Source organism: Schistocerca nitens, chromosome 8 (genome assembly GCF_023898315.1).
Source record: "Schistocerca nitens isolate TAMUIC-IGC-003100 chromosome 8, iqSchNite1.1, whole genome shotgun sequence".
NCBI lineage: Eukaryota > Metazoa > Arthropoda > Insecta > Orthoptera > Acrididae > Schistocerca > Schistocerca nitens.
The window spans coordinates 147,839,353-147,855,475 of record NC_064621.1 but is presented as its reverse complement, the minus strand read 5'-3'; the positions used below and the strand labels follow the sequence as shown (position 1 = coordinate 147,855,475).

At 37.4% G+C, this 16,123-nt stretch overlaps 1 protein-coding gene across 4 annotated transcripts in view; it reads left to right on the top strand.

Annotated features, from left to right (window-relative positions):
* The window catches only part of LOC126199090 (mucin-17-like), a 63,431-nt gene extending 47,812 nt beyond the window's left edge, over positions 1 to 15,619 (top strand). For all 4 annotated transcript variants that reach the window (XM_049935840.1, XM_049935841.1, XM_049935839.1 and 1 more), the window contains one exon: positions 8,907 to 15,619. In XM_049935840.1, the coding sequence (XP_049791797.1) occupies positions 8,907 to 14,332 (5,426 nt within the window). In that variant the 3' untranslated portion in view covers positions 14,333 to 15,619. The remainder of the gene's footprint in view (positions 1 to 8,906) is intronic.
* The last annotated feature ends 504 nt before the right edge of the window (positions 15,620 to 16,123 follow it).

The following is a 16,123-nucleotide window of genomic DNA, read 5'->3' as shown; positions in this document are numbered from 1 at the left end:
TAAAAATATACTTGGTGAATTGTATCATTACTTCATATTTTTGTATTATTTATGAGAAATTAATTTGGCCATTTTGGGTGGTGGTGGTGGTGGTGGTGGTGGTGGTGTGTTGGCTTGGGCACTTGACAGCAGGGTCTTACGCTCATGTACAAAAATTCGAAAATCTTGTATTTATTCCCATATATTCCTCATCAGTTTGCAATGAGCCTAATGAACAAAATATAAGTTGAAGTTAAGACTATTAACTTGTGCCGCCTTTCAGTCAGCAGTTCAGTGCTTGTCTCACAAACCAGTGGACGAAGTTACAAGAGAAGGCCATGTCACATAGTAAAGGAATTCAGGGCAGTACATGATATAGTTACAGATATAGAACCGGTTTGGAAAAATGTTGTACTTCATCATTATTTTTGAGTGAATAACTTCCAGTTCATGTTGGCAGCTGAAATTTTACATATAGTATTTTTGCTAAGCTAACTAACAGGGGAAAAGAGATCAAAACATGTTTCGATTTTATTTCCAGGTGAGTATAATGATTAGGACAAAAGTACAGTTTTGTACTTCAAATGTTATTGACCTGTCAGGAATCATTTTCTTTGAGTTAGTTGCATACCTTTAATTTCATTTTTAGAATTGTTTGTTTCAAGATCCGTGATTTTTTTATTGTATATACAAGTACAGAACATTGTCTTTTTAATGAAATGAAATCAGTCCTGCATATTTTCTAATCCTCAGTATTTTTTACAAATCCTTTTTTCTGTCTCTCAATATTTTGATTCATAATGTAACCCATAACTTCTTTTGTGTTTTAGTAGTATTTTCATTCAATTGGAAACACCTATTAAAGACAAATAAAATTGATCTACCAAAACATTAAAACTTCAATTAAAGTCTGAGACATCCAACAATATGGGCATTGTGAGTCCAAATTGATGCAAAACACTTTTTTATTTGTTTACTTATTGATCTGAATGGAAGGGTAGGAATTAGAGAATCCTGTAGAATAGTAGGAAAACATGGAGAGGACAAATATAATGACAATGGGGAACGATTGATTGCAATTTGTGGACAATTTGATCTAAAAATTACCAATACATTTTTCAAACATAAGGACATTCATAAATATACTTGGCAACAGAACACTAAAGAACTTCGTTCTATAATAGATTATTTTATCATTAGGTAAACAAGTAGTTTCAAGGCAGTAGACGTCAGATCTTATAGAGGAGCCCAGTGTGGATCAGACCACTGTCTAGTAAAAATGAAGTCTTTCTGGCCATGGAAGAATGCAAGGAATGATACAAGTAACATAAATAAAATGAACCAGACTGAGAAAGATGAAAATTTACCTTTTAATATTGACAGCCTACAATACGAAAGTATCAGAACACTCTTTGCGGCCAGGATGGAAAGGAAACTGGTTGAATCATTTGAAGGAAGTACAGAGGAAATATATGACTATATAAAAGCTAATGTGGAAATCATAGCAACAGAGGTGTTGGGTAAAAAAGATAGCAACCGCAACCGTGCAGCAGAGTGGTGGTCAGAGGAACTAGAGGTCCTCGTTAGAGCAAAACGAAATGCGTTCCTTCACTAGTTGAATGATAAATCAGAAGAAACAAGATCAATATACTAGGAAAAGAAGAATGAAGTGATGAAAAAAATAAGGATGGCAAAAAATGAAGCATGGGAAAGAACATGTGCCAAGGTGAATAGCAAATTAGGATTTGGGAGAGCAAAAGAAGCATGGTCAGTATTAAAAGGGCTTCGACAGGATACAAAAAGCAAAACTAATCTCCAACTGATAACACAAAAGGAATGGGAAGAGTATTTCCAAAAATTATTAAATGAGGACAGAGAAGAATATCTAGAAGAAGGAACAGTGGAAGAAAAAGGACATGAAGATGATAAGATCCAAATTTTAGAAAGTGAAGTACTTCAGGCGTTGAGAACAGGAAAGAATGGTAAACCACCGGGACCAGGCAATATCAATCTGGAGTGTCTGAAATATGGTGGTAACAAAATTGTGAAACTGATAACACAGCTCTTCAACAAAATGATACATGGAGATTCAATACCCAATGAGATGAAGCTAGGTTACATTAATACAATATTTAAGAAAGGGGATCACAAAAGTTGTTCAAACTATCGAGGAATTTGTGTTACAAACACATTAATGAGAATTTTTGCGAAAGTAATTAAAAACAAACTGGAAAAAAATTTTAGAACCCAAGAAGAACAATGTGGACTCATAGCTGGGAGATCATGTGTAGACCACATTTTCACATTGAGACAGATTTTGGTGAAACATAGGGAAAAATCAAAAAAATATAGGATTAATTTTCATAGATCTAGAAAAAGCGTATGATACTGTTCCAAGAAAATTACTTTGGAGAGCACTACATATGGCAAACATAAACCCTTCTTTGATTAAAATAATACAACAGATGTATAAAGATAACATTTGCCAAGTGAAAGTTGGTAATAAACTTTCACAGAAATTTATAACAAGCAAAGGCCTTTTGCAGGGCTGTCCCATGTCACCATCATTATTTAAAATCTATATAGATATTAGCCTTAGAACATGGTCTCGTAAATGTAATAGTATGGGATTAGAAATAAGAGATGGAGTTTACCTACATCATTTATTGTTTGCTGATGATCAAGTAGTCGTAGCACAAGATGGGGAAGATGCTAACTATATGTGCAATCAACTAGGAGTAGCATACAAAACTTGGGGTTTGAAGATTAATTACCAAAAAACAGAATACTTGACTAATGATTCAGATGAGCTATACATTGAAGGAAAGAAAATCAAAAAGATAAACACTTTCTGTTATTTGGGATCCATTTTAGAAATCGAGAGAAAATCAGAGTCTGAAATCAATAAAAGAATTAGTAGCGGACGGAGGGTCATTGGGATGCTTAACTCAGTCTTATGGAGCAGGAATGTAATGAGCAGAACTAAAAAATTAATATACAAATCCATATTAGAGAGTGTGGTTCTGTATGGAACGGAGACCTGGACAATTAACATGAAGCACATTAAAAAATTACAAGCTTTAGAGATGAACTTCTGGAGAAGATCAGCAAGAATCTACAGGAAAGAAAAGATAAGGAACACAGAAATAATAAGTAAAATGGAAATAAAAGAAAGAATATATGACGCAATGGATAGGAAGAAATTACAGTGGTACGGGCATGTACGACGAATGGAGAAAACCAGAATACCAAAATTGATACTGGAGTGGGAACCGGAGGGGAGAAGAAGAAGACGACGACCTATGACCACCTGGCTCCAAAATGTACAGCACACAATGAGGAGAATGGGCGCAGAGGAAGAGGACACACAAGATAGAAACACCTGGAGGAATATTTTGAAAATATAGTTTAAGAACGTTTATTGTTTGTATTGTAATTTCCAAGTAAATTATTATGTTGGAGATAAGCCTCTGTAATGAGGAAAAGCTCAAAATAATAATAATTGATTCCCCAAACTAGTTTTCAGCTACAAATATCGCCACATCAGTGGGTTCTGTAAATTGAAAACATGCTGAAAATAGCATACTTATACAAGCATTGTAACCTATTATTACATTTTAACTGTTCATTTTTTGAAATATAGTTTCCTGTGTATACTTTCATACTACCTTATTTATTGTACATTATGTTCTTAAAAACTGTTGTTGCTGCTTGCGGCATATTTTCTGTTGCCATTTCTTTCAGCATACATGACATACATCATGTCATATACAACTGTGTGAGTGGCTGTTAGTAAAAAAATAATAAAAGGTGAACTTACATATGTCAGCGTTATACACTTGTGGTACAGTAGTGTTGTGGATACAGTTTTGGTGTGTACTGGGCTGTTAGTTTGTCGTGTACTCACATTTCTTGGAGGGCATGCAGCTAATTCTATATACAGAAATGCAAAACTTTTGCATGTTGTTTATGATCCAAAACGTTATGCCATCTTGCTGTTCACGTGTGTTTGCAAGAAATGTATCGCATGTTGTGAGAAGGCTATAAAAACTATAATGGGAGTTTTGATGACCTCTGTTCCTTATTTATGTCTCTGTGTGTGATAGGGAAGTGGTTCTTGTGTGTGTGTGTGTGTGTGTGTGTGTGTGTGTGTGTGTGTGTGTGTGTGTGTGTGTACTTTCTGTTCTCTGTCCTGGGTCAGTTTTCTCAGAGCGGTAAAGAGAGTGTTGTTGCGAAAAGGTTGTGTTTTCGTTTATTACATTTTTCCCTTCCATTATAACCTTTTGTATGCAGTAATTTTCTCCTGTTGTTACTTGATCAGTATAGTCTGTATCTGTGTTGCAGAATGTGTGGATCACTTTAGATATTAGTGGGGTTATGATTTTTGTCCACTAGGTGTTCTGCGAAAGTTGAATTGGTGCTGTTACTCTTTAGAGCTCTCATTTTCACCGTGTATCTCGTTCGGAAATGTCTGCTTGGTTGTCCTTTGTATTGGGCCTGACAGGAGTTACATGTTAGTTGATATATTCCAGCATTGCTGAATTAGTCAGAGTTTTTTTTTTATCTGCTCTTAAGCCTTTTTTTGAACTGTGTTGTTTCTTCTGAATGTTATTGGGCTCCCTTGCTCTTTCAAGGTGTTTCCAATTCTTTGTGATTTTGTTGTTGTTGTATGTTAATGTGTACCATCTGTCTCTTTTTCCTGATGTGGTGTGGTCTGCTGGGTTCTGTGTGTTCTGCCTCTGGGTTTTCAGTACTTATTTTTATGTTTCATTTTTACCTTGTTGTCGAGTTTGTTTATGATGTCTATTTTGTAGTCATTTTCAACAGCAATTTGTTTGATTATATTTAGTTCCTGTGTGTAGTTTTCTAGTTTAAGAGGTGTCCTGTTTATCCTGTGGAGCATGAGTCTGAAACTCGCATATTTATGCACTGTTGGGTGGTTAGATGAGCTATGGATAACAGTGATTGTGGATGTGGGTTTTCTGTAGATGGAGAATTCATGTTGGTGTTGTTTCTTGTGATTGTAAGATCCAAGAAATTTAATTTCTGTTTTATTCTATTTCCATTGTCAAGTGGATTTGTGGGTGTACTGTGTAGATGTTACTGTGTAGCTCTTTATACGTTTTTGTGTTTCATCTACAAGACATATTATATTCTGTCCTTCGGTATGTATGTGTTGGGTCACTGGTTAACTTGCTTATTTTATTCTCTTCCAGAATTTTTTCTGTTTTCTCAGTGTATTCTGTCTGTGTTATTAAACTAGAGCATTCCCTTTGTCCACATTGGTGATGAGTGTGTTATGTTGTTTTAATTTTTTATGTATACTGTTTATGGTTTTCTCATCAGATGTTATTGTATTTGTGGTTATGGATGGTTTATTCTTTCTGATGATTTGTTTCATTTCCTCTGTCACTAGTTCTCTTGTTTAGGCCTGAGTTGAGGTCTGGTGTGCGAGTTTTTTCATGTTGTCCTATGATGTATTCAGTATCAGTAATATGATTTTCTATGTGTTATGTGAGCGTTCAAATTGTATTTGGGGGCTTTCTCAAATAGCTGCTGATCTTCTTTTGTGAATGTTATGTCAGTAAAATCAATCAAGTATTCATGTTTCTGTGTGTGTGTGTGTGTGTGTGTGTGTGTGTGGGCGCGCGCGCACGCACGCGCGCGCGCCAAGTGCCAAACAAACAGTTGAAAGAGCTTAGCTGAAATATGAAATTTGCTCCCTACACCCAACAAAACAAGAACTGAACATCAGCTTATACAAATTACACCTAGAATTAGCAAACAAAATCACCAGCCCCTCATTACTGTATGACATAATGGAAAAGAAATGGCAGCAACAGGAACAAAAATTAAATAGAATTATGAACAAAAAACAGCTCTAAAACCGCTCGCTTGCAAGCGACCGGTTTTAGAGCTGTTTTTGTTCATAATTCTATTTAATTTTTGTTCCTGTTGCTGCCATTTCTTTTCCATTATTGACTGTGAGTGGTGATTTATTCTTACCATTATGTCATACAGTAATGAGGGGCTGGTGATTTTGTTTGCTAATTCTAGGTGTAATTTGTGTAAGCTGATGTTCAGTTCTTGTTTCGTTGAGTGTAGGGAGCAAATTTTCTTTCAACTGTTTGTTTGGCATTTGTGCTGCAGGTGACATGTTGTTTACATTAATTTTAATATAATTAGGAATGATGTTGTTGAGTGAGAAGATTTTGTTGTACTTGAGATTCATGTTTGTTTGATGTAGTTTCACCCTCATTTTTTTAAGTTTGTGTTGAAGAGCTTTACTGGAAATACCTCACATGGCGTAGAAACAATAACTTTATCTTGGAACTCTTCCATTTGGTCTGTGTTTGCATAGAGAAAACAACAATATGGGAATTGTGAGTCTGCCTTGATGCAAAACACTTCATTTGTTTACATATTTCTTCCCCAAACACACATACGACAAAGAAGCAGAAATTTCTGAACGAGATACACAGAGCACACGGCAGCTTTAAATAGTGACAGCACACATTCAGCTTTCGCAGAACACCCAATGAACAAAAACCATAATGCCACTAATATTGAAAGTGATCTACACATTCTGAAACACAGCAACAGTCTATACCGATCAAGTAACAACAGAAGAAAATTACTGCATACAAAAGGCAATAGTGGAAAGGAAAAATATAATAAACGAAAACACAACATTTTGCAACAACACATTCTTTACTGCTCTGAGAGAACTGACCCAGGACACAGAACAGAAAGCGCGCGCGCGCACACACACACACACACACACACACACACACACACACAAGAACCACTTCCCCATCACACGCAGAGACATAAATAAGGAATGAAGGTCATCAAAACTCCCACTATAGTTTTCATAGCCTTCTCACAACATGCGATACATTTCTTGCGACATGTGTGTGAACAGCAAGATGGCATAATATTATGGATTGTAAACAAAGTGCAAAAGTTTTGCTTTTCTGTGTATAGAATTAGCTACATGCCCTCCAACAAATGTGAGTACACGACAAAGTAAGTAACAGCCCAGTACACATCAAAACCTTATCCATAGCACTACTGCACACCAAGTGTATAATGCTGACACAAGTATGTTCACCTTTTAGTATTTGTTTACTAACAGCTGCTCACACAGTTGCAAATGACATGATGTATGCTGAGAGAAACAGCAACAGAAAAAGCACAGAAAACATGCCATAATGTACAATAAATAAGGTAGCATGGAAATATCCACATAAAACTATATTTCAAAAACCAAATGGTTAAAATGTAATAATATGTTACAGTGTTTGTATAACTATGCAATTTTCTGCATGTTTTAGATTTAAAGAACCCACTGCCTATGGCGATATTTGTCACTGAAACTAGTTTGGGGAATAAATAAGTAAACAGTGTTTTGCATCAAGACAGACTCACAATTCCCATATTGTGGTTTTTCTGTGCAAACACAGACCAAGTGGAAGAGTTGCAAGATAAAGTTATCTTCTGAGACATTGTGAACATCATCCCAGTTTCTGCTGTCTGATGATTAGTCACTGTGTTTTGTATGAAACCAATAACTGTGATGTAGCAGGTTATTTATTATAACTACTTGCATATTATGATGAGAGAAGCTATCATAACTCTTTAAATATTTATAACAATAATTTGTGTAAAGAGTAATGGTAACAACTCAGCAAACAGTTGAAGGTAATTAAACAGACTGGGGATGTTGCTAGCTGCCAGACAAATCATTCTTCAGAGCTGTATAGTATACATACACACATACATACACCTGTACTGTGACCGTGTTGTGCAGACACTTCAAGTTGTCTAGGGTAACAGGTTGTGTCGAGTGGAATGGCGGAACGAAGAAAGGCCACTGGTAGTGGGAGGGAGGGTTGAGGAAGGGTTGTTGATGACGACCAGCAGGCACACAAAATATAAATTTGACACCAAAGAGCTTTTCACTGGTTTCAGGCTGGGGGGAGTTGTGTACAGCACGCAATGAGATGGGGGATTTGATCCTGTAACCCTCCTGGCCTCAGTCTCTGCTAGTGTCTGCCTCACACTCGCATCCATCCCTGCCCCATGACCCATCTTAATTCATCCTGCACTCACACCCTCTTCTCTGCAGTCTCCCTCTACCTCTGTTCTATTTCCTCCTCTCGATCCAGTCCTATACACCATTGCAGACTGTGGACAACTCCCCATACCTGTAGGTAGAACGAGTTCACTGGTGTAACATTCCCAGCCCATGCATCTCCTGCCTCTACCTCTTGGCTGTCAGCCACGTTCCCAAGCCTCCCTTACACTTTCTATCTGCTTTCTTCCCTTACCCACTCCATTCGTCACAACCTCTCAACCTAGTGCAGCTGGAGTGCTGGCGCAATGCAGTCAGCAGGAACAGTGTAGCCATAGAGATGTGTGTGTGTGTGTGTGTGTGTGTGTGTGTGTGTGTGTGTGGGCGCGCATGCACTTATACCCTAAAGCTCTTAAGTAGGATTTGCCCAAAAGCTACAAATATTCAGTCTTCTTTGTGTGCCAATTGATGAGTCAGCCCCTTAATTATTCAGTCAGTTGTTACTTTTATCCCTAAAACTATTTATATCTTACCAGTGACTTTCCATTACTGTATTTATGACGTTGATTATATCTGCACATTCAAATATTGACTGCTCAATATCTCGTCAGTATCATGAGTAGTTATCTCTACTCCTTCCATTACTTTATATTCTACCCTGAACTTTCCAGTATTGTATTAAGAAAGGTATTCATAATATGTACTTTTAAATATTGCAACTGCTTATTATGGTAACTCTAAAAAATTCTTTAACATTCTATAAAGTTAATACATTACTAATGTGAGAATTAGTTATAATTGTGCATTCACAAATTTCCTAACCTAAATAGGAATATTTCTGGTGTTACAGATATGTACCGTACCAAGAAGAAAGAAGGCTCGGCCTTTATGGATAAATTTCCTGCTGATGTAGAAAAGGCTGAGTCTATGACAGGTGGTGATCCACAGATTCTGTCAGACAGTGAGTTTGCTCCAAAGGAGAAAACAACTTGGAAGACAATATTTTGTGAAGATAAGAAACCTGTTTCTCCCACTGAGTGGTTTCCAAAGCCAGCAAAAATGAATAAGAATTCAGCAGCTACTCCAGAAGTGCAAAGCCATAAGCCTACTGTTCGTCGTCGTATAACCCACCCACGTCTTCTCAGAATACTGAGAGGTGAGGAGGCAGATCATGAAGTACGGATCAGGCCGCAGCCCTCTGTTAACAATAGTGCTTCAGAGAAGAGTGCACCCTACCATTGCCCAACATGTGATTTCACTAGTAACCGTCTGAATGTAATCATACTTCATAACAAGTATCACTCAAATATGCCACTAGCTAACCGTGGTCGAGGTAAAGGAAAAGTTTCTTTAAAAGCAGACATTTCATTAGGATCCCCAGCAGGGAGAGGAACTGCTAAAGGTCGAATGAAGCAGAGTCAGAGCAACGTATCTACAGATGGGTCAAAGGAAAGAGATTATCATTCAGACAGTGAACCTCCTATAAAAATAGTTCGAACTAAAGACAAAGTTATCAAAATGGATATAAGTCCAGATAGTTCAGCTTGTGACAAGCTTAATGAAAGAACTGAACCACAAGCTGATAAGCCGTCAGAAAAAAAAATGGAAAGGAAACCTATATTTGGAAAGAGAAAGGGTTCAAAGAAAAAAGAAATACCACCAAAGAAAAAGAAGACAAATGAAGAAATCAGAGAGAAATTGTTGGCAGATTGGGAAGATGATGATGATGTTGAACAGGAAGAACAAGAAATTGAGCTACTAAAACAAGTATTAAACAAGAGCTCCAAACCAGAAAATACAACAAGAGCTAAAGAGATGTCGTGCTTTGACTTTGATGAGAGTGCAGACTCAATGTTGGATGTAGAGCTTGAAGAGAGAGCTAAAAAGTTTGCAGAGAACCTCAGATTCCCCAGAGTCACAGAGGACAGAGATTCGGTACAGAAACAAAAGAACCCTGAAGTGAAACAACATCAGCCTTCATTTGCTATCACTAGAGAGGTTGATACGTGGTCACAGGAAACTGCAGAAGCTGTGGACAATAATGAATCTTTGTTGCATGAGCGACACCACAAGGAAACAGTGAGTACAGAGGACTGTGAACCATCTTCTATATTGGCAAATGAAGATGTGCAGGACATAATGACTGGCACACATGAAAGGGTGAGTGGCAATGGTACAGAAACAGAAGAAAAGCCCTCAGAAGTAATGAGCTTCACAAATACATACGGAGAGAACATTGACCATAAATTTCTGGAAAACACAGGAATGGATGTGCCACAACACCCGAGTAGTGGTGAGGACTCTGGCATAAAAGTTAAGACAGACGACTCAAATGAGTTGGAAGATTTGAAATCAGAATTTGAAACTGTTATGGCAGAAACAGTTATTCCTGATCTGCCAACAGTGCCAGAAAATAGACTCCTTTCAGAAAGAAAATCTCTTTCTGTATCTGAGCTAGATGAAGGAAGTACTGAATCCTTAGATGGCAGAGGTGATGATTGTGATTATAGTACAAAACCTGACGATTCTCCTCAGCATGAGCAAAAAAATGAAAGTTTTTTATCTGAACAAAAAAATTATAAAGACGAATCTCTCACCTTGAAGACAGAATTTTCAGAAACTGAGGAGGAGAAAAATTTACTGGAATCAAACTTTGAATCAGAAACTTATGTTGAGAAAAATGAGTTATCAAATCTGGAAGTAGTGAAAGACCACCCTGCTGAGAGCAGTGAGAAACAGTTTAAAGAGCCAAATGTGACAGATCAAATGTGTCATACAAGTGAAAATGAAGATGTTCAAAACTTGACTGCAAATGAGGAATCTTCTCCAGATAAAAACTCTGTACTCCCTGTATCAGAAAATAGTTCAAATATGCAAAATTTTCTGCCAACTGATGAAAGAGAAGTAACATCAGATATAAATACTGATGATCAGATTGATTCTGAAAATCCTGAAGAGATCCCTGAATCTACAGAGCAGAATGAGTTCCTGTCTTTGCAAATAAAAGAAACTACTGACAAATTGGAAAGTGAGAATCAAGGAAATTCTGGCAGCAAAGTGTTTTCTGGATTATCAGAAGAAGAAATTTCAAAGCCAGTGTCATGTCCAGTAATAGATAATCAAGTTTCTGATGTTGATATTGTGGACAAAGTCGAACCAGATGTTGGGAAAGATTCTTCTGAAACGACAGATGAGAAATTTGTGTGTGACAGTGAAAAACTCTCTCTCCAGGAAACTGATACGATTGATGATGATGATGAACTTGATATAAACTCCATGCCTGTAGTAATGACTGATGCTGTTATTAAGGAGGAGTTGGATGTGAAAGACACCATTAAACAATTTTCTGCTATACAGCCAGTTGTCGTTAGTGCAGCAAATATTGATGGACAGTTGTCTTCTGCATCAGTGTTAGTTCCAGCTTCTGCTGAAAGTGGATCTTTAATGACACCTGTTTCTTCGGTGAAAACAGCGCATGGTGGTAACACAGTTTTGAAGATTATAAAATCTTCTCCTGCTCAAGGTACAAATGTTAGTGGTTTAAAGTCAGTACTACCACATAAACCAGGTAGTAAGTATGTAATTATACAGCAGAGCCCTGGTCAACAAGTGCGATATCCTGGAAAACCTCTTCAGCAATGTGTTACCCTAAAAACTATAAACCAGCAACAGGGAAACAATGGTTCAACAAAGAAATTATTGATAATGAAGACTTCACAGAGCACTGGCTCTTCAGAGGTCCAGTCGGTACTTACAACGAGCAGTAAGATTCCAACATTTGGGCAGCGAGTGATCACAAGCTCAGGTGCAATTGTCACTGCAGTTCCTTCTGGTAAAGCAGTTTTACCAAAAGGTGCAAAGATAGTGCCCATGCCTCAACAGCAGTTAAAAGTTTTTACAAGTACTGGAAAACAGAAACAAATTGTTGCACCCAAATTAGCTATGCAGAGCACCAAGGCTAAAGTCTCCTTACCCTCTATGCAGAGTCTTCAGAAAGTTAATGTGCTACAGACTTCGACTGGGAGAATTGTGGGTACTACCAGTAAATCAAAGAGCAGTACAATATTGATTCATTCACCACAGGTTACATCATCTGTGCAATCTAAACAAGGCATCATCTCGAGTAGTCACTCCACTCAGAGTGTCCCTCAAGTAAGCCTGAAACCACAGTTAGTAAGAGGTAAACAAATCCCTTCACCTGGAACATCATTACAGCGTGTTCTTCTGACTACTGGAACACAGTCTTCACTCCAACCACAACAGCAGAGACCAATAATGACAAAACCTTCACAGCAGAGAATGCTTGTGCAAAGGCTACAAGTTCCAAAATCAGCAACTGTTGTTGTCTCTACTGACAGTATTAAAAAGACAACATCAGGTATTAGTACAGGTCAGGTGCCAAATACTTCAAAAATATTACCTCACACACAGCAGAAAGGTACCATTCAGACAATACACCCAAAAGGAAGAGTACTGGCAATACAAAATGCAAAACAGAAATTACCAGCAAAAATTTTACAGCCTGCAAGTGTATCACAGTCACTGCAATCTGTCCAAGTTCTTCAAGCAGCAGTGCCAGCTGAAGCTGCTGAACACCCCGTAAGTGGAACCAATATTCTTATTCCGTCATCGGCATCATCTGGTACGACAGTAAACATCCAACATTCACCATCGTCTGGATCCATATTGACATCAGAACAACTGGCTCAAATGATGGGGACATCAGGACAAATTACTACAGACTCTGGCACTTTGGTACTTGTTACAATAAATGAATCAGGTAATTTACAACCCTTTGACAATTCAACACTGGTGGCATATGATACATCAGCTGCACCAGATTCTAAAGCAGCCAATGCTCTATATATTGATTCATCAACTTTGGGATCTCAGAATGATCTCGATAAATTGATATTAACGATAAATAATCAAGCTGCTACTACAAGTGGTGTTGTAAATATGGAACAGCAGTCTCCTTCAGTTTCACAGGATCAGCAGTGCACTGTCTTCAGTATTGCCAATAATAGCCAGACAGCTGCTCCAGGTGCCTGCAATCAGGACATATTAGCAGCTGCTTTGGCTAATACTGATGTTTTCCAGCCAGAATCCACCAATGTTGTAGGTGATGCTTTGACCATCAACCACCCTGGAAGTCCTGGAAGACTTTTGGAGTCGTCCTCACTCTTAACTGTTTCATCCACAACATTGCATCAAGCTGCTATGCTGCTTCCGTCAGTCACAACTACTGGGCTGCCTCCTGCAGCTCCAGGTGTTTTAGAGACGTCGCTGACACTCAACCAGCCAATAATGACTCCATTGGAAGTACCATCAGCTGTCACTCATCTTGAAAGTCCACCACCACCGCCGCCCTCCACATCAATGCAGTTGACTCAGTCATCTCTTGTTATTCCTACTTCTGCATTTTCATCAATAAATTATGCCCCAGAAACAGCACCATCAACAGAGTCTCCTGTTTCCAGCTCGACAGTGATGAAAGCCTTGCCCAGTTTGCAGCTACCTGTGCAATATGTCTCTGAAGAGGTTAGTGAATCATCACAAATGCAAGATAAAATTGGAGATACAGTTGTTCCCCCTTCTAGCTCAGCTGAAGCTTCACAAAAAAAAGATAAAGTGTTACCTTCTTTTGAGAACATTTCTGAGGGAGTCACAAGTTCAGAAATTGCTGGAAATTCGTGTTCAAAGTACAGTTCTCTTGGTGAAGCAGCATCTGCACAAGTCCCTGAAATATCATCTCCTCAGGAAAATACACTCAATTTCAACAGCAGCCAGCCAGAATTTCAGCAGATGCCAGAGAGCACATCAGAAACACCGTGTTGTACAAAAAAGCTGACTGACCAAGCTGTCTCTACATCATATGTCACAGATGTTAAAGATAGTTCTGATGGGATAGGTTCTTCTGTCCACATAACCAGCACTCCAGTGGTATTTTCACATCAGCTAGAGAGCACTTCAGAAGCAATTGCTAGAAAAGCTTCAGATACTGCAGCTGCTGAGGAAGAACAATCACCACATCATGAAGACCAGTCATCTGTGAACTGTGTAGAAAGCACATCAGAAAACATGTTAATGGATGCGAATGTGTCAACTCATCAATTGGCTGCTATCGAAGATGCAGAAAGCACCTCAGGCATACCTGAGGAGACAAATTCCAGTTCCACTGCAGTTATCGGAGGTCACCAAATTGTATCATCAGTGTGGGCCGAAAGTGGGAATAATTCAGAAACTACTCCAGCAAAAGAAGAAAGTGAAAGGTAATGACATGATTTTAAGTAAATTGCAAGCTGTCACTCAAAAATAGAGTGAGTGCAGCTGCAGTAAGTGGGAAAGATTTTAGTTGATAATTCAAAACTGCACACAAATACCAGCATAATGTACATGGAAACTTTTTAAATATTTTTATTAGTCTTTTACTTGATTTTAGTATTCGAACGTGAGTTTGAGATCTCATCAAACTTAAAATTGTTTTGGAATTAAATTCCTGATGCTATAAGTTACATGAGAGAACTACATTGAGCTCAAAATTGAGAGACTCCTTTACTTTTCATACATTAAAGTGGTGTTACTTGTATGTAGATTTGTATTGTTCATGTAGCATTGCTGCGTAGTTTTAAAGGATTTTTATTATAGATATTGTTTGGGTACCATAGTAGTTCATAGGTGAGGAGCACTTTCAAAAATGAGGTAACAGTGCTTCGTCTCCACACATCTTTCATTCTCCCAGCTGATATATGTCTTGTTATTAATGAAATTTGAGTTTGTAAAATGAAACAAGAAAATTTCTTACTTTGCACCCAAAGGGTGTGATAGTAATCAGTAAGACTGTGGTTTTCTTTTATTGTGTTGTATATTAGAATCTCTCTGTAAATATGTCTCCTGTCAGATATCAGAATAGTGTCAGATTTTGTTTTATATCAAATCCTATAGGAACATTTTTATGAAATTTTTATTATTTTATGACTGTTGTAAATATGAAATTATTAATTTCAGTGTAGGCTGAAAATATTGAATGGTGAACATATTTTATTAAAAAAGGTAACTATGATATATATATACATTTGTATGTGCGTGTTCATGTGTATGTGCATAAGACAGAGGTTATATGAATATGAGGTGCCTGACCATTTTGTATAAATGTTTGAATGTAATGTGAGTGTCTTTTTGTGCTGACAGGAATGAAAAGAATGGATGCAAGTATGCACATAACGTATCATAGCTTCATATAATAAGTAAGATACATAAAATGTTGTCACCACTGAGTTGCATACTTGGTATTTGAGTGAGTGATTTTATCAGTGATTTTGTACATGTGTGTCAATTATATGTACTTTGTAAAAAATTGTTAATATCCAATACAATAGGTATTTGGCATATGGTATTATGTTTTGTTTCCCTTAGACCTGAAACAACAAGTCCCATGTTCATGAGTTTACATACATCCACATGAAGAAAGAAAGGGGAAAAAAGATATTTCAACATGTCCTGTAACATTTGTGCAATACACCATCTAATATGCAGTAAACAGATTTTTATTTTGGCATTGTCTTCAGAAGTCTTTTATTATGTGATTTTCTGCCTTTGCAAATTAACAAAACACTATTTCAGCTGAAATGAAAATGTTAAAACAATAAAATATTTAATTTGGCATAAGCTCTTTGGAAAATTGGTAAAGTATTGCATTTGCAAAAGAGTATAAGGACTGGAACTTGACTAATAACCATTTATAATAAATGGCATTAAACTTTTGTTATTAAGGGTTACTTTCTTGGAAGCCATACAGGAAAAGGAATTGAAATGCAGGTTTTCAAAAGAAAATCCAAATTACACAGAATGGCATATTAAACGATGCACAGTTAGGATAACATGTAAAAGGTTGGTTCGTAGAGAAGCGAAACAACAGAATCAGGTGGGAATAAGACAGGGAAGTATAGAAAGGTCTAAAAAGAGAATGATTTTGTGTGAGGGGCGGCAAAAGTATTGTAAAGTGAATTATTTGGGAAGTCTTGACTCTAAATTTGTTCTTCCTGTCACCATTTCTACAAGTGTGTC